At 41.8% G+C, this 20,492-nt stretch overlaps 1 protein-coding gene across 1 annotated transcript in view; it reads right to left on the reverse strand.

Moving 5' to 3' along the window:
• Positions 1–4,671: 4,671 nt before the first annotated feature.
• LOC137348057 (unconventional myosin-Id-like) overlaps positions 4,672–20,492 on the reverse strand; it is a 552,237-nt gene continuing 536,416 nt past the window's right edge. The window contains exon 22 of the mRNA XM_068013182.1: positions 4,672–8,863. Coding sequence (XP_067869283.1) covers positions 8,707–8,863 — 157 coding nt within the window. The 3' untranslated portion in view covers positions 4,672–8,706. The remainder of the gene's footprint in view (positions 8,864–20,492) is intronic.

Consider the following 20,492-nt stretch of genomic DNA (forward strand, 5'->3'; position numbering starts at 1 on the left):
AGCGTGTCTACCCTGAGGCACAGTGTGGCTTTCGAGCAGAGAGATCCACCATTGACATGCTGTTCTCCCTTCGCCAGCTACAGGAGAAATGTTGAGACAACAGATGCCCCTCTACGTTGCTTTCGTTGATCTCACCAAAGCCTTTGACCTCGTCAGCAGACATGGTCTCTTCAGACTACTAGCAAAGATCGGATGTCCACCAAAGCTACTAAGTATCATCACTTCATTCCATGACAATATGAAAGGCACAATTCACCATAGTGATGCCTCATCAGACCCCTTTCCTATCCTGAGTGGCGTGAAACAGGGCTGTGTTCTCGCACCTACACTGTTTGGGATCTTCTTCTCCCTGCTGCTCTCACATGTGTTCAAGTCTTCAGAAGAAGGAATTTTCCTCCACACAAGATCAGATGGCAGGTTGTTCAACCTTGCCCGTCTAAGAGCGAAGACCAAAGTACGGAAAGTCCTCATCAGGAAACTCCTCTTTGCTGACGATGCTGCATTAACATCCCACACGGAAGAGTGTCTGCAGAGACTCATCGACAGGATTGCGGCTGCCTGCAACGAATTTGGCCAAACCAAAAGCCTCAAGAAAACGAACATCATGGGACAAGACGTCAGAAATGCTCCATCAATATCGGCAACCACGCTCTGGAAGTGGTTCAAGAGTTCACCTACCTCGGCTCAACTATCACCAGTAACCTGTCTCTCGATGCAGAAATCAACAAGCTCATGGGAAAGGCTTCCACTGCTATGTCCAGACTGGCCAAGAGAGTGTGGGAAAATGGCACACTGACATGGAACACAAAAGTCCGAGTGTATCAAGCCTGCGTCCTCAGTACTTTGCTCTATGGCAGCGAGGCCTGGACAACGTATGTCAGCCAAGAGCGATACCTCAATTCATTCCATCTTCGCTGCCTCCGGAGAATCCTTGGCATCAGGTGGCAGGACTATATCTCCAACACAGAAGTCCTCGAGGTGGCTAACATCCCCAGCATATACACCCTACTGAGCCAGCGGCACTTGAGATGGCTTGGACATGTGAGCTGCATGGAAGATGGCAGGATCCTCAAGGACACATTGTACAGCGAGCTCGTCACTGGTATCAGACCCCCGGCCATCCATGTCTCCGCTTTAAAGACGTCTGCAAACGCGACATGAAGTCCTGTGACATCGATCACAAGTCGTGGGAGTCTATTGCCAGTGATTGCCAGAGCTGGTGGACAACCATAAAGGTGGGGCTAAAGTGTGGCGAGTCGAAGAGACTTAGCAGCTGGCAAGAAAAAAGACAGAAGCGCAAGGGGAGCGCCAACTGTGTAACAGCCCCGACAACCAATTTTATCTGCAGCACCTGTGGAAGAGTCTGTCACTCTAGAATTGGCCTTTCTAGCCACTCCAGGCGCTGCTTCACAAACCACTGACCACCTCCAGGCGCTTACCCATTGTCTCTCGAGACAAGGAGGCCAAGGATGAAGAAGAAGGTGGTTCACATCTCTGCAATTGAACTCATGGAGAATAGTGCAGGATGTGATTGGAACTACTAAAACCTTCTTGGAATTATTTTTTTTCTAAGGCACTGGTTAGAGAACCAATTGAAATAACATGTCCAATAGCTCAGTGACACAAATCTATCAGTAACAGAGGCTGTTTGAGGGTCATGGAAATTTGAAGTGGTGAATTATGCAATTTTATAAGAGGTAATTCCCTGGACTTGTCCTACTTTAAATTAACATGGAAACTCTCTAATGGGATTAGCTGCAAAAGTGTTATATTTGTCATTATAAAACCTGACGACAAGGCAGCCAACTGCAGTGTTGACTTTTCTAATATTTGTCAGTTCCGATGAAGGGTCACTGACCCGAAACGTTAACTCTGCTTCTCTTTCCACAGATGCTGCCAGACCTGCTGAGTGATTCCAGCATTTCTTGTTTTTGTTTCAGATTTCCAGCATCTGCAGTATTTTGCTTTTATTGCAGTGTTACTTTTGTTGTGGTCCATTAAAATGGCCTCACGGAGTGTGTTACAACAGCTTGTTGAATAGGAGGAGGGTATAGGACACAGTTATGCATTTCCCCTCTCCTGATTATTGGAGCCTGGTCTCTTGCAGATCTCACCCTACCCTTTGCAACGCACCCCACCCCACCCCTGACCCACTGGGCTTCAGGTATTCTGAAATTCCCTCCCTAAACCTCTCTGCCTCTTCACCTCTTCTTGTCCTTTAAGACTCTCTTTAAAGCCCATCTCTTTGGCCAATAAGAGTCATCCTTCCTGATATCTTTTTGACTCAGTTTTATTTTTGATGATAACCCTGCGAAGCACTTTAGGATAGTTTTCTACAATAAAGGCCCCTTATAAATGCAACCATCCATATTCACCCATCCTCGTCCAGACAGATCTGCGGAGAGGTGGATCATGGGATAGAAGAGGACCAGCAAAGTTTGTTTTTAAATTTAACTTTGTTTCCTTTGGACCAGGAGGAGCAGGAATATTCTGGTGGGCCTCACAAGGAAGCTTTGGGGCCACCCCTGCCCCTCTCTTGACTGCTGGGGACCAAACCCACACAGGTCCTCAGTTGCGGCTTCCTGCCACCAGATTTTCACTTTTGCTCCATGGCCAATTAATGGGTTTGGCTAGTATTCCAGGAAGATTTATTGAAATGAGGTCCAGCCATTAAATCAGTCGGGTTTCCATGTCCCAGGACTTGATGTGTTTTACACCTGCTTCCGGGTATCTGAGGAACTTCCCCCCCACCCTCTTAAAAACAGGGCCTGTGTTTTAATATTTTTGCCATTTCCTAGCTGGCAAACATTGCAGGGCCTTTTAAATCTTATTACTGCTGGGACTGGACAGGCTAATAGGAATGTACATTTCTGGCTCTATGTAAATTAAGTGTCTGGGTTCCTTTTTTTCTTTCATGCCATTAATTACATGCAAATAAATATGGAGACTGGAATCAGAGAAGTAGGATGGATGTTTTAATGCTCTTTAATTCAGCAAGTTGAGAGAAAATTCAAAGTTCACCCAAGTGATATAAATAATGATTATAGATCTTCACAGCTTTACCACGCATTTCGTGTATCACTGTTCCAGTCTTCATATCCATGATGAATGGCTGACTGGGGAAGAAGGTGGGGACTCCTGGATGTTAGGGCACAGGGCTGGGAATAGGGTCTAGGAATAACCACTATTAGTTGCAGTGAACATTTTCCAATTCCTGAATTCCCTTTACTGTTGCTTGGGTGGGAGCGAATGGATGATTCCATTAGGTTGCCTATTTTTCCATACCACAAAATCAAGTTGTTCAAAATAATGCTGAAATATTCTTGAAAGAGGCATTGCAAGATTATATGAAGTATTATAATTGAGCGGAATCTGAATTTTTACACAAACTTATTTAATTTCACTTTTTGATAAACCCAACTTGTTGATCATAGCCTGAGATATGCAGTGTGTCAGCGTGTTATTTGCCCATCAGTTGTAGACACTAGAAGAGTGCAAAACATGTGTCACTGTTGTGCACTAAGCATATCAGCAACTTAAGATGCATTGCTGATCTCACACTATAAGGTCATGATTCAGTTTGTAGGAAGTGAAGGCTTGCTTCTGGGAGGAGCACAAGAAAAAGTAACCTCTCACAGCCCAAATTTATGACTTCTTTTTCCTAATCAGCACTTTGCTCTTCATAAGACCGAAGCCATTCAGACTTGAATACTGCTACTATTTCTGGGCGAGCTCCAACACCTTTCATCCATTTCTGAACAAGACACAAGAAAGAGCTCGTCACCTGCTGTCATAACCGTTCATATGACTCATTATTTTATGGTTACTCCTAAGGCCAGTGGTATCTGATGTTCTGTTCCTTGTTTCTTCTGTACCAGAAGGAAGCCATCCTACATACTCATCCCTCTCATTACTCCATCCCCCTACTCTTTCCTGGAACCTCAACTGTTTTGAATTCCTTATCTCTCAGCCTTTTCTCCCTCCCACAATGTAGGGGGTTTTAATAATGCATTTTATTACTTAACCGCTACTTCTCAATATATGACATCTTCTCTTCTGTCTTTCCCCAATCTTGTGGGTACTATCCATTTTGGTTTTCCAATTTTAAAATACCTTCTAAACCCATACCCTACCAGCTGTTTATCCAGCAATTTTTTTGAATAGCTAAAATTGAGATTTCACTGTGTGGGGAATTACAGGGGGGTAAAGTGTGGCTACCCGACCCGAACCCAACCAGACCCAATGACGTGTCAGGTTCGGGTTGGGTCGCGTCTCACTCCCGGGTCAGGTCGGGCTGGGCTGGACGTGGACAGTGCTGCCTTGCTCTGGGAAGTAATCTTCAAATGAACATTCTGGATGTCAAGGCAGGAAACATGCAGTATGGACTCCGCACTCTGCAGTAAAGCCTGGCTACTGGACCAAACCTGAATACATGTGTTGGGTTCGGGTCGGGTATTTAAAAAAATTAAAGGACTCGGACCCGGGTCGGGTTTTAATTTTATACCCAAGCCAGGCTTTACAGGGGGTATTTCATCTGTTTCATGTTGCATTGTGTGTGAATGATTAAAATTTGATACATGGTACAGATACATTTGAACTGCACAAACCACAAAAGATTCAACACACAACAAAGAATACTTAGGAATGATTTTTAATTAAGGAAAGCACTAACTTTTCTTTCTAGTTTGGAACATTTCAAGCAATTACGAAAATAAATTCATTGTATATCCTATCAAGGCTATAACTGGACAAAATATATCAGAAATACAACTAATTTACAAATTTAAAGAGTATATCAATTAAAATTGCACCATAACCTTTGATTTAAGCAAAAGAACAGAAAAAAAAACGTCAGGTTACAAACAAGTTGTGCTCCTGATATTGTGTTTAAGTAGCAAGTATCCATATTTCATGGTTAATTTGAACTCTGTATATTAAATTTCTAAATATAAAGCTGATTTATACATGATACACTAGTGATTAAATACACCATTTTATTACAATTGGCAATATCTAAGACAAGGTAAATACCTACAGATCCAAGGTGCAAATGTTCTAATCACTTGAATTCTGGGGTATTTAGGCACTTGACGAGCAGTGTTGTGTTGCTGGCTCATTTTATTTCATTTCTGGTGTTCAGCCCCCCTCCTCCCAAATAGATTTGTTGAAGGAAAATCAGGTGCCACCGTACAAGGCCAACATGTTCAACTATCTGGCACATCACCATAGCTGGTCTGCATGCATTTGACTGTGGTGGGGATTGGGGTGGCAGAAGACAAAATGCTGGGGTAGTTACCCTCTGGGCAGCCTATGACATTGCGCACTTCCTACGCCACTATACCAGGTGTAATTTAGAGCTCCCTCTCAACTGCCTCAACTCCTGCACCGTAATTCTAACATTAGACTGATATTGGCAATGCCCATGGTCAGTCACCCTTATGGCCTCTGGGCGAAGAGAATAAGTCACATGCAGGCTTAGAAACCCGACTTCAGGTTCCAAAGGTGAAAGAAGTGTCGTTTTACTCACGATAATAACTTCTAATTGTATGGTGATATTTGACAAAGAGTAACTCTAACAAAATGTGGTAACTGTACAACTTGGTCAATAATAGATCATCAGTTTGGTATCTTAGCTGAGCAGGAATGCACAACATCCCATCAACCATGAGCTCTGAAAGTTAAAATAAAATCCTTCCGAGGCTGGAAAAAGCATTGGCCATTCAACACAACATTGCAGATTACTGAAGATGCATCAAGCATTTTTAGTGCAAGCGAAATAAATAATAATCAACATTTGACCGATGACAAGTTGATGTCACAGTGTGCATTGTGTGTGTATATTTGGTCATTCATTCTTTAATTGAAATACAGCTGAGTATTAATTAGTAGCACTGCTTACTGATTTGCCAGGATTAGTCTGCATATGGACAGAAAGTAAAACCCACAATCTCCTCTCCACCAAGTGGCTTGATCTATTCTTTCCAAAATTGACACGTAAAAAGAAAGGCTATTGACGAGAGTGAATCATCGGTGAGATTTTCTTCACAAGCTAAGTAAAATAGTTCTGTAATGTTACAGGATAGTATATACTAAATGCAGCTGATTTATATCCAGTGTTGGTTATATGGTACCTGTACCGACATACCAACATAAGGGTCATAGATCTAGGGATCTAATTCTTGCAAAAGTTCCTATTTTTGTAAAAGCCTTTTAATACAGCTGAGTCCATTTAAGCAAACATTTTTGCTAAAAGGAATGGCATTTTTTTAATGAGTATATATAACCACATTGTCTGAAGAACAGATAAAGCTTTTATTTATTTTTAAATTATAATCTAGGACACTCTTTGCCCAGCTGGCTGTGATCACTGACTGGATTAGATGGGTTTGCAGACTGGACAATGAGCCTATTGCATTTGCCACAGTAGCACATGGAGACTGACCACAGGGTCAAGCTGTAACGAGTGGGTAGTTACAACTTCAGTCTTCCCAGCTTCACAATAATTTAAATAATTTAGAGAAAAATAGTAATGACAGGAAAATGATCTCATCGAGGGCTTTTGATAACATTGGCCTGCAAGAGGGAAGTGGCTTAAAATGCAGAGTTGAAAGTTTCAACAGAAATCGTATTTACCATTTTTTTCAAAACTGTAATGATCAAGTCCGATCTGCTGCTACTGTGTACAATGTCCTTTTATCACCAGTTGCCATGGATCTGACATCATTCTTAAAGGACTGCATTTGTGTTATGTGGACTGCAAAAATACAGGAAGAATGAATGAACTCGTATTTCTGTAGTGCCTTTCACATCGTCAGGATGTCCTAAAGCATTTAACAGCCAATGAAGCATGTTGTTTTGTAAGCAAACACAGCAACCATTTGCACACAGCAAGGTCTCACAAACAACACTGAAACGAATGACCAGCTGAGGAATTGATATTGGCGCTCCCCTGCTCTTCCTCAAAGCTTTTATGTTCACCTACCTGAGAAAACAGAATGGGCCTTGATTTAATGTATCATCTGAAAGGCAGCAATTCTGACAGTGCAACACTCCCTCGGTAATATGTACTCAAGTACTGAAGTGGGACTCGAATACACAATCTTCTGACTCAGAGGTGAGATTTCTACCACAACCAAGGCTGACACTACAGGAGTTTATGCCAAAGTTATACAGCAAACTATCCCACTGGAAATGCACAAGTCAATCAACATCTAGGGAAGCATCCAGGTTCATTCCTGGGCTGTGACTCCTTATCAGAACACTTTTTGTGAAATGTTAACCTATTTGTCACTTTCAGATGCTGATCAACTTGCTTTGCTGTTATTTTTCTTTCACCTGCTGTGTGAATTTCTATTTCAACATTTTTCCAGATTACAGCAACACCCAAATATTAACCACATTTAACACTGAGGTGCTTCCGATTTCCCTTTGTAACTTTGCTGGGAAACCCTTGGAGAAACAGCGGCAACAGCTATTCATATAATTTCTCTGGAGGTTTCTGCCAATCTTTTGGCCACAAATCGGGGAGCCCCGCAGAAATTTGGTCCCCTGTTCTGTGGACAAAATTCCACAATCAGGAAATAGCGCAAAAGAAAAATAATCACTGTTCTTTCACTGTGAGCTTCTGATACACGGTGCTGTATGATAAAAAAAAAAAATTCTAGCTTTGAACATACTTTTATGCTCGAAAAGTTGACACAGTTTCACTTCCTCTGCAAGCAGGATGTGATATTGTTACCAGAAGCTGTGGTGAGGTCTCCAATTTTTGATGAAATCAAGCCAACAGGATAGCTTGAAAGTGCAGGGGAGGTGGGGCAAAATGTGAGGTGCGATAAAACTAAGATTGGTTCAAAATTTGGTCCAATGTTCATTGTCCAATATTACACAGCATGACTGACATTAAATAACCTCTTTAAAACTATAATCAAAAGTGGAAAATACTTTGCAATTTAGAGTTTTTGTTCCTTTACAGATACTAGACATAAGAAAGGCCACTTAGTTTTTCTTTTAGAAACTATATTGAAGTTGAACAGTGACCATATCTAATTGGTCACGCAGCACAAGAGCTGGAAAATGAACTGTTTGACTCTATCTTCAGACAACAGTCTCAGTCTAACAAAATATCCCAAACATAGTAAGGTTAGCAGATATTTGGACCTAACTGGTGCATTACTAAATGGACACATGAAACCAGACTACCACAAGTTCTGGCGCACATATTAAAATGGGACATGGATTCTAAATCTGTAAGCCCATCTATCATTTTCATACAGTGGAATCTTGCTCTATATCTTTCAATTATTAAAATAGGGTTTACTTTTTTTAAAAAAATAAGGCAATAAATAGTGAGTGCAAAAGTTCAGAACCCTGAAAAACTACAGACTAGAGCCTGCTGTGCACGATCACCACATTTAAGGAGACCCAGGAACTACAAATGAGGGAAAAGAGGGAAAAAGAGACAAAGCCAATTTCAGCTGGTAGAGATCAAAGTGTTACAAGGAATATTAAATACAGCAAAGAAGTTAATGCAGGCCAGACAGAAGAACTATGACTACTGGAAAGAATTATTTCTGCACTGAGTATTTATAATGTTTAATGTGGACTGGTTCTGGCCTTTTTCCCCATCATTAATGTTGCCAGCCGATGTTGACTCTGATTGGTATTCTGATTTTGAACCGGATGAAACTAAGGAAGGCCCAGGCTTTGCTAGTTTCCAGGCCAGGAAAGGACAAATCCTGAACGTGTCTTTGTGAAGTCAGGCTTTGATTGGTTGATCTTAGTCTCCACAATGATGGTACACTTCTTTCCATGCATGGAACATTGAATAGGGTCACACGCCTTCACTTGCAAGTGCCTCTTCTCACTAGAAACAAGAAAAAAATTAAAGCGATTTAATCGAAGTGCCTGTTTCAGATGCTTTCAAGACCACTCTCAAACCCTTTGGACAAACATTACCAATGGTGCCCAGACATTTGTGCTGTTCAAAGAGTACAGTAATGGTGAAGCTAAAGGGAAAACTGGTAACCTTCATTGTTCTTTGGCTATTTTGCCAGAGCCAAAGCACATACAGTCCTTTTGAGAGCCACACTTACCACCTTTGAGCACCGAGTGAGGGTCTCTCAATGACGACGTCACAGGGATAATTATCCAGTCCCAAACTATTGGCAAGTTTTCATCATTTGTGGTTCTTGTTCTAGACAATAGAACTCTCTGTACAGTCTTAAAGTCTGTGGTTTTGGTTTCGATTATTATGGATAATACATAGAAATTTCCAGCAACATTTCTAAAACACACAACCACACTGTCCAGATGCTCAAGCTTTAATTTTTTGACTTTTGAGTTTTTTTTATTATATAGACATTAAGACAAACAGATAAGCAAATTGCATTTAAGTTGCAATCAGCAGTAAATAAATGGAACCTGGTTTGAATCAACAGTCTTGCAATGCAGTGCCAGATAGTCCCTCAGGGATTAATTAATTAGACAAAATCTTGAGCTGGAAAGCTTGAAATCCTGCTTTAAAATGGTGTCTGACAATGGCACTTTGGTCACCTCAGGGCAAAGGAGAGATTGAGTTCCAGTGTGGGTTTGAGGCTGGATTGCGACTGTGTTGCCTGGGGATATGTGACACTTGAGGGCATTTTCACAACTATTTAGCTTTAACATAATTTAATATTTGTACTGGAGGTGGGGGGGGGGGGGGGGGGGGGGGGAAGGGTATACAGACAACACATCAGCTGAAGTTAAAAGTCAGTAACTTCTGTTCATATATTGTAAATAGTCCTTGTGATTTTTCAAATATGATTTGGCACTAAAAATAGAGAGAGTATTCATTACAAATATAGAATCACCAGCCACTTATTGCCTAGTAACACTGAGTATTCTTCTGAATTTTTGTAACCACTTATTATTGAATGATTAGTTACCATCAGTACTGGTCTGAGATGGCTGTCATACAATGCTCGAAATGTGAGCATTCTGTTATTTGATCTACTCTCTGTGGCCATCAGTGCTAAGTTTAAAGCTTTCTTATGGCAGTTCACTTGGACTAATCCCCATCTCCCTCAAACACCCAATCCATCACCCAGGAGGTGAAAACAGTCCAGTGGTCCCAAGTCAACAAGATTACAAGTTAGGTAAGGCTCCTCTTTTCTCTTTGGTCGAAAAGAATACCAGATTCCTCAACCATTAAACATGCATTGTGCCTGGGCCATGCATAGTCTTACCTCGCAGTCCAAAGTACTAACATAATCTACCTGAAAAATTGGGATGACTACCACACAAAATATTCACAGTTAAAATATCTGAAAGGCAAAAGCCACTGAAAACAACTTAAAAGAAAAATCAACACAATGCAAAGAACAAAGAAGAAAATTACAGCACAGGAACAGGCCCTTCGGCCCTCCAAGCCTGCGCCGATCCAGATCCTCTAGCTAAACATGTCGCCTATTTTCTAAGGGTCTGTATCTCTTTGCTTCCTGCCCATTCATGTATCTGTCTAGATATATCTTAAAAGACGCTATCGTGCCCGCGTCTACCACCTCCGCTGGCAATGCATTCCAGGCACCCACCACCCTCTGCGTAAAGAACTTTCCACGCATATCCCCCCTAAACTTTTCCCCTCTCACTTTGAACTCGTGACCCCTCGTAATTGAATCCCCCACTCTGGGAAAAAGCTTCTTGCTATCCACCCTGTCTATACCTCTCATGATTTTGTACACCTCAATCAGGACCCCCCTCAACCTCCGTCTTTCTAATGAAAATAATCCTAATCTACTCAACCTCTCTTCATAGCTAGCGCCCTCCATACCAGGCAACATCCTGGTGAACCTCCTCTGCACCCTCTCCAAAGCATCTACATCCTTTTGGTAATGTGGCGACCAGAACTGCATGCAGTATTCCAAATGTGGCCGAACCAAAGTCTTATACAACTGTAACATGACCTGCCAACTCTTGTACTCAATACCCCGTCCGATGAAGGAAAGCATGCCATATGCCTTCTTGACCACTCTATTGACCTGCGTTGCCACCTTCAGGGAACAATGGACCTGAACACCCAAATCTCTGTACATCAATTTTTCCCTAGACTTTTCCATTTACTGTATAGTTCACTCTTGAATTGGATCTTCCAAAATGCATCACCTCGCATTTGTCCTGATTGAACTCCATCTGCCATTTCTCTGCCCAACTCTCCAATCTATCTATATTCTGCTGTATTCTCTGACAGTCCCCTTCACTATCTGCTACTCCACCAATCTTAGTGTCGTCTGCAAACTTGCTAATCAGACCACCTATACTTTCCTCCAAATCATTTATGTATATCACAAACAACAGTGGTCCCAGCACGGATCCCTGTGGAACACCACTGGTCACACGTCTCTATTTTGAGAAACTCCCTTCCACTACTACTCTCTGTCTCCTGTTGCCCAGCCAGTTCTTTATCCATCTCGCTAGTACACCCTGGACTCCATGCGACTTCACTTTCTCCATCAGCCTACCATGGAGAACCTTATCAAACGCCTTACTGAAGTCCATGTATATGACATCTACAGCCCTTCCCTCATCAATCAACTTTGTCACTTCCTCAAAGAATTCTATTAAGTTGATAAGACATGACCTTCCCTGCACAAAACCATGTTGCCTATCACTGATAAGCCCATTTTCTTCCAAATGGGAATAGATCCTATCCCTCAGTATCTTCTCCAGCAGCTTCCCTACCACTGACGTCAGGCTCACCGGTCTATAATTACCTGGATTATCCCTGCTACCCTTCTTAAACAAGGGGACAACATTAGCAATTCTCCAGTCCTCCGAGATCTCACCCGTGTTTAAGGATGCTGCAAAGATATCTGTTAAGGGCCCAGCTATTTCCTCTCTCGCTTCCCTCAGTAACCTGGGATAGATCCCATCCGGACCTGGGGACTTGTCCACCTTAATGCCTTTTAGAATACCCAACACTTCCTCCCTCCTTATGCCGACTTGACCTAGAGTAATCAAACATCTGTCCCTAACCTCAACATCCATCATGTCCCTCTCCTCAGTGAATACCGATGCAAAGTACTCATTTAAAATCTCACCCATTTTCTCTGACTCCACGCATAACTTTCCTCCTTTGTCCTTGAGTGGGCCAATCCTTTCTCTAGTTACCCTCTTGCTCCTTATATATGAATAAAAGGCTTTGGGATTTTCCTTAACCCTGTTTGCTAAAGATATTTCATGACCCCTTTTAGCCCTCTTAATTCCTCGTTTCAGATTGGTCCTACATTCCCGATATTCTTTCAAAGCTTCGTCTTTCTTCAGCCTCCTAGACCTTATGTATGCTTCCTTTTTCCTCTTTGCTCGTCTCACAATTTCACCTGTCATCCATGGTTCCCTAATCTTGCCATTTCTATCCCTCATTTTCACAGGAACATATCTCTCCTGAACGCTAATCAACCTCTCTTTAAAAGCCTCCCACATATCAAATGTGGATTTACCTTCAAAGAGCTGCTCCCAATCTACATTCCCCAGCTCCTGCCGAATTTTGGTATAGTTGGCCTTCCCCCAATTTAGCACTCTTCCTTTAGGACCACTCTCGTCTTTGTCCATGAGTATTCTAAAATGCAGTATAAAACCACAACATATTGTCAAAACTAACTGCATAACTACTTAGCTCCACACATCCAGAAGTAAACAGCTCCATTCACTTAGTGTGAACCGCATCTCAATGTAAAAATCTCAAGTGTTAACCAGTTTGAAATGAATTACAACAACGTGCATTCACTAATTACATTGGCATAAATCCTATTTAAGAGCTCAAGACTTCCTGTCGTTGGTTCAAGGCTGGTTTAACAATATTATATCTTCAATGGGCAAGAGCATTTCAATAGAATTACCATCTGCATGTTCTTGAACAATTGATGAATAATTGCAATTTAGGGATAGAAACATAGAAAATAGGAGGAGTAGGCTATTCGTCCCTTCGAGCCTGCTTCGCCATTCATTATCATATGGCTGATCATCCAACTCAGTAAACTGTTCCCGCTTTCCCCCCATATCCTTTGATCTCTTTCGCCCCAATAGCTATATCTAACTCCTTCTTGAAAACATACAATATTTTGGCCTCAACTGCTTTCTGTGGTAGCGAATTCCACAGGCTCACCACTCTCTGGGTGAAATAATTTCTCCTCATCTCAGTCCTGAAAGGTTTACCCCCATATCCTTAGACTATGACCCCTGGTTCTGGACTCCCCCACCATTGGGAACATCCTTCCTGCATCTTCCCTGTCCAGTCTTGTTAGAATTTTATAGGTTTCTTTGAGATCCCCCCTCACTCTTCTGAATTCCAGCGAACATAATCCTAACCGACTCAATCTCTCCTCATATGTCCGTCCCGCCATCCCAGGAAACAGTCTGGTAAACCTTCACTGCACTCCCTCTATCGCAAGAACATCCTTCCTCAGATAAGGAGACCAAAACTGCCCACAATATTCCAGGTGTGGCCTCACCAAGGCCCTGTATAATTGCAGCAAGACATCCCTGCTCCTGTACTTGAATCATCTCGCTATGAAGGCCAACATACCATTTGCCTTTTTTACCGCCTGTTGGACCTGTATACTTGTAGTTTGGAACAATTTCATTTAAAATCCTTCAACATGTCAAACTGATAAGCAATGTTATGATTTGAGAGATGTGTTTATATGTAGTATATGTCGTCTCTTATGCATTTACAAATATTTGAGCATTTATTTGCTGACACTAGCTGAGTGATCAAAACCACTAAAGGGCTAAGTTTGTAGGGAAGACTGGCATAGGGAACCACGGGATACGTGACATAACTTAGGTCCCTGTAACTTGAGAAAGCTTGCCTGCTAGACACATGAATTACATGAATACCTAATCAGAAGGTAAAGAGCTCAGGAGAGAGACACCCGAATCCTATGAATAGCCTAAGAATCCTATGAATAGGGTAATTAAGAGGTTGACGAGGCGAATAATATAACCAAGGCCGGATGAGATCAGGGAAGGCAATAGATGGGAGATGATGTAATTAAGAAACAGTTCATCAAGTAAACCTCCTATAAAACTGTATAAAATGACTACTGGAACAATGTACTTGCAGAACCCCTACAATCATTCGTGAGAGTAGGGCTTCTCCTTGCATGCTCGGAAATAAAGACATCCGACTCTCGAGGCATATTTGGGTACTGGGGCAAGCCCTTACCCTTACAGTTTATTGGGCTGGGATTGGGAGTGGAGCAGATTTCAGTGATTCCAGTACAGGGATGAAGTGAAGACCGGAAATGATCACTCTTTGTCAAATAAAAATATACCGATACCAATTTATTTGCATTCCCAGAACGTTGTGCATTGAAGAGGGAGGTCACACCGTCAGTTAGCAAATGTTAGAAAAATTATTTTAACTTCCGGCGCTTGACACTATAGAGATATATAGTTAATGCTGACATCACCACCAGAGGACTGGCTGGGAAAAGTTAATGTGTCTATATGCATGAGCAAGCTGAATTAACAATTGAAATGACATATCTGCTGTTTGCCCGTTGGTTATTGATATTCTCCACTGATATTAATCCAGCTCCATCACACTTTCTAACTCAATGTTTCCTCCAGTCTAGCTCCCTCAATGTTCAAACAAAACATTATTGAAATAGAAAATAAACTAAATTCTGTGTTGGTTTGACATTTTCACAGGGGCATTCATAGTACCTTGTTCAAATTATGTCCGATAATGCTCCTGTGAAGTGCCTTGAAATGTTTTACTATCTTAAAGACTCCATGTAAATGCAAGCTGTTGTTGCTGTGCCTAATATTAGCTAATTTAGTAGCTAGTTTTGCCTCACATATTAAAGGCTGCATCAGAGAGTTTCCAGTGAACTCTAAGACTACAGTATTCTAGACTGACTATTACCAACCTCATCCCATGACCGTGAATATGAAGGGAACTGTAGATTCTAATAATTAGCCAATATGGAACTCAAAAGGACAATCTCCAATCTTTAGTTTGATTGAGGTTTTGAGACTGGATGACAGCTGTGATTCTGAAGGGAGACTGTTTTGCTGCAAAGGGATTACACTCGCCCAACTCAGCGGGACATTGCACTTTCATCTCCTTCCATCTGCTTCAGCTTCCTTGTATAACACCTGCGTTTTCTATCGTGACTTATGCTGTGCTTTAAAAAAAAAAATCCTTAAAAAAAAATTTCCTTAGGTTTCTGCCACACAGTAAGATGACACATGTGGGTACTGTGTTTGGAGAATTTTGTCTTTTAGTTCAAAGGATCATTTCACAGTCCTTTTTCCAGCCCCAAAAACTGCATTCAAAACATATCAACATTCAGATTCTGCGGCCTCTTTCCTCTGTGTCCTTGTAGCTGCAATGTGTGGATTGTTGATGAAGCGTCATTTCTTTACATCAGGTCCTTTGATGTACCCTAAATTGTTAAAAAATCAATCCTGCTTTTTTCAGTAAGCATATAGCATAAACATTATTCAGCAGAAGTACCTTTTGAAGTCCTAAACTTTCATGAAGCTGTACCCAATAAATATCCATTCTTCCTGATACAAGTGGCAACATCAAGACTGAGGAGTGTATTATGCTAATTTATGCTAATTACTTAAATCAAGAACTATTGGTCAGGTGGCACAAGCTTAGGATTTTAAAGGAAAGGAAGAACTTGAATTTCTATAGTGCATTTCTCAACTTCAGGACGTCCAAAGCGCTTTACAGCCAAGGAAGTACTTTTGAAGTGTAGTCACTGTTGCAATATAGGAAACACAGCAGCCAATTTATGCACAGCAAGCTCCCACAAACAGCAATGAGATAATGGACAGATAATCTGTTTTCTAGTGATGCTAGTTGAGGGATAAATATTGGCCAAGACACCGACAAGAACTCCCCTGCTGTTTTTTGTTTAACATCTCATCTGAAGGACGGCATCGCCGACTACTGGACTGGAGCGTCAGCTTAGATTTTGTGCTCAAATCCCTGGAGTGGGACTTGAACTATAACCTTCTGACTCAGAGACAAGAGTGCTATCAGTGAGCCACAGATGTCTCAAGTTTAGGATAAGAGGGTTGAATGAGATGAGGAGGGTCGCAGTTTTGAAGTCTTAGCATGTGCTTGGGTAGGGAATGCATAGAGTGAGATAAGCAATTTAGCGACAATTAGTATCAAATTGGGGCAGCTTTGTGTTGTGTATTCATGCTCACTAGGGGCTGGATTGAGACAGCCGGAGCTCATTTTACAGATAACTTTTGCACCCAGCAGACAGATGAGTCTTTCAACTCATCAGTGTGGGCGAGATTTGAACTAGATCTGTGAGGCTAAAGACCAATGTCGAACACAGCCTCCCTCCTTTGCAGATTTGAACAGTCATTGCATCTGTTCAGTTAATAGCAAGCTTGATTATTTCTGAACAAAACAACCAGACTCCTCCCCACCACCACCCAAGGGAAAGCATCCACAAAATGGCCAGACCAAAATGAAGCGTGTTCATTTCACTGTACACGATGCAGGTAGATATAAATGCTGCACACATCTGGAATTGAAAAGACATCTGAATTTTTGTTAAATCATACTTAGTGCTATTACACTGCAGGAATATATATGATAGTATTTTCAAAAGTTTCAGCCAGATATTATCCATACGACTAATCCTTGTCCCATTGTAGCTGCAGGATTTTATTCATATTAAGTAGCTGGGGGTCTTTTACATTCTGTGCAATGCCCTAAAATCCTTCTTTTAGATCTGTCAGTTTAAGCAATGGGAGCTTTATACAAGACTGACTACACAATTAGGTGTTACCGTGAATATTTGCACTCTTAAGAATCCAGCAGTCCAATGGTCTAGAATCCAGGGTCCTGAACCCTGCAAAGGTACAACAGGATCACAATACAGCTGCCTTGGGTGGACAGATTGCTAACTCAATCCCATGGATTGAGTACCAGATGGTAAACAATATCAGACACTCCAAGTACAATGAGGGCTGCGACCTTTCCCTGTACTTTGACTAAACATGTTTCGTCTCTTATTTCCTTGTTGCAGTTATGGGGCCAGCTGGAACGAGGCACTTTAAACACTTTCTGGTGCAGGTCAGGTTCCAGTAACTGCAGGCTGTGGAATTCTGCTTTCCTTAAACACTGGAATGCTGCCGTGCATATGAAAACGTGCAACTGTTCTCATTCACTGGATCTGTTTTTTGGTTTGCATCTTACCAGACTGAGTAGATGCAAGGTGTCAGACTCGCACTAGAAACTAACAAAGGCAGTTCTGATGGGTACCATGATGTGTTTTGGCAACTGGGACGCTGTCTTGGCTCCAGGTGCCACACAGAAGTTGTCTAAAACTACTCTAGTCCCAAGCAATCTATTTATTGATAGAGGAATCTTGCTGGCACTTAGCAACTGAACCACAGTGCAATTCAGATGGTCTACATTACAATTTCCGCACTACACTTATGACACTACAGTAAATTCTGTGAAAAATCCTTATTAGGCACCAGTGCGCACAGACTGTGCAACTGCTTTTCAGACCTGATACAAATAAAGAACAAATACGTCCATGCTCAAGTTCCATTTTTAAAATAGTCTTCTTCCCTGCTGATCCCTTCTTCCTGTAAGTATTTCCCCATCTCCTCCCTGCCACCATTTCTTGGTTGATGCAACAAACACGCTGTTGACTGCTCCTGCCCACGCCACTACAGTTGGCCAGTAAAAGATGTGGAAGCATGTTGCAGATCAACATATTCTCAGAACTTCCTCTCCCTTGCTGTGAAGAATTTCAGCTTTTAACCTGCACCTTACTGCTCGGTGGCAACTCTAAGTCAATCTCCTAAATGTCAAGGTGCTACTTTTCATTCGTGGTAATAAAATCTGATTGGTCCAACCTGCCCATACAGAGTGCAGCAATGTCGTGGGGCTGAGATGATTGGCTTCCAACTACCACTCGTATTTTGTGCATCTGATGTTGTTACCACAGTTTATGGGCTTGAGTTAGCAATCTGTCCACCCAATGCAGCTGTATTCTCCAATCCTCTAATTCTGACCTCTTGCACATCCTCAATTTTAATTGCCGTACCATTGGTGGCTGTGTCTTCATCTGCCTCAGGCCTAAGCTCTGAAATTCACTCCCTACACCTCTCTGTCTCTCTATTTTTTCTCCTCCTTTAAGACACTCCCTCAAACCTACCTCTTTGGCAAAGCTTTTTGTCATCTGCCCTAATATCTCCTTCTGTGGCTCAGTGTCAAATTTTGTTTGGTAATGCTCCTTGAAGCACCTTGGGACATTTTGCTATGTTAAAGGTGCTATATAAATGCGAGTTGCTGTTATAGCATTATGATCCTATTGTATTCTTCGAGGACTACTAGATTCTGCCAGGCTTGTTAAGAATGTGCAACACAGACATGCACAGCAGCTGAGGAACAGATTCCCTCCATGAAGCTTACAGCAGCTAATTACATGGTCAGTCTCGTGCAAAACTCCCACTGCTTAAACTGACATAGATCTGAGTGGAGGTTTTTAGGACACAGCATAGAATAGAAAGGTCCCACCTCCTTGATTGTGAAGTGCAAACCATACAATGTGATGCATGTAAATTTTTGATCGAGAAGCCATTATATCACTAGGCAGAGACCAGGACTGCTAGGAGGACATTTCCACACAGAAGTAGGTTTACAATAGATTGATGAGGTTTGCCGAGTACAACTGACTTAAGCTACAGATATTGGTCAGATGCCAGTACCCAGTTCACACGGTGGCACCATGTTTCCTGCTCTGGTTGCTGCTCTGTCGAAGGAAAACTCTGTGCACAAACCTCTGACAACCTGCAACATTTCTAATCCAAGGAAAAAGTTGGCGGGACAATTGACTTTAACTAGAATGCCAAAGACTCTATAGAATCCAAAATTTAAAAGAAGGGTTCCAAACAACTGACTTTCTAAAGACTGCAGTACGGCTGAAATGGTGTGAAGTTACTTCGCTTGAGATAGTCACACTTTCAACATGAAATGCCAAGCCAGTTCTAGAGGGGTTGCACCTTGCACTGCCCTGACATGGAATTCATGTTACAAATGCAAGATGTATAGTGTCATATACTGAAAGCCAAACCAGCAACAGGCCTACACTTTCTAGATTGGGACAATCACAATTCCTTTCAAAGTAGTTTTAGTATCTGTGTGGTATCACTATTTATATGCCGGCGGAAGATTGAGCCTGCAAGGCTAAGATAGGGCTCATAAGCCATCTGTGAACCCATATCCAACACTGACATCTCACTTCTACCCAGCCATCTGCAAGGAATAATCATCCTTGAGGGATTGCCAATGATGATGATAATGATGATGATCTGTGTGGTTATTGTTTAAAGTTTGGATGCTTTACAAATCGGATTATTACTAAACTGATAATAAATATACTGCCTACATCTGGTTTCACACAAAGGATGTGTCACAGTTGCAGTGAGACATAAATAACGGAAGTTATGCTCCTTCTCAGAAGACACGAAACTGCGAAACTCACTGTTAAAGATAGTTATTTGTGCCTCACCACTGATCAGGCCTGAATCACACATTTAACATAAAAATCACTGGATAATTTTTTATAAATGCAAAAAGCAATTTTGAATTATCTGGAATAGACTATTTTGTAGTGTTCAAGTCGATGGTTATGACTATAAATCCTCAGAGTAGCTGCAATGCCATGAATAGGATGGAAAGGACGTGACTGAATGAGAGAATTCTGTTTTTCCGATGTGTTCTACCTGAAGAACTTGCTACGCTGAACCAAACAATTGTTCAAGTCCAATCTAATTTTGGCAGTGTTTTGTGCAGATGTCTGATTGTACCTTTATGAGAGCAGGTTTTGTGCAGTTTTGCTTTATGTGCTGTCTGCCTTTGGTGCTGCTGCTAGTGGGAGTTGTGGTTCAGCCACTGATGCATCTGTCACAATAGTGACTGAGGTCATTACAAAACGTCTGCTCCTGCGGATGTTATCTGCTCGTCATGCTGTCGGCTGTCAGCAGCCTTTCAGTGGTGCACAGCAACCACGGAACCACTTAGGAGCACAATGCCGAGTTCTCACAGATGTGAAGCAATTTTATAACTGTTTCGATTTTCAGCCAGCACACGGATGACAAATTTGACCATTTTAGGTTTGTTTTCATGTGCAGGGAAACCAATTCAGCATATTACTCAAGCGTTCATTTCCTGAAGCAGCCAAAAGTTAGAAGCCAATGTCACTGATCACAAGTCTGGTTCAAGTGCACTCTCTCTCACATCAATACAGCATTCTTTTTAACATTTTATGAGCATACATTGCGCCTCAGTTTATTATCATTAGCCCTGACTAACAGTGACACCACTTCAAAAATAAATTTACAGGAAATGAGGGACCTTTTTCTGCAACCTTCGGCTTGAAAAATGTTTGCACCATAACTTGCTGGACGTGTGAGCTGATGACAGCACCAGGGAGCCCTAGTAAACAGAAGTCAAGGAG

Source organism: Heterodontus francisci, chromosome 33, assembly GCF_036365525.1.
Source record: "Heterodontus francisci isolate sHetFra1 chromosome 33, sHetFra1.hap1, whole genome shotgun sequence".
NCBI lineage: Eukaryota > Metazoa > Chordata > Chondrichthyes > Heterodontiformes > Heterodontidae > Heterodontus > Heterodontus francisci.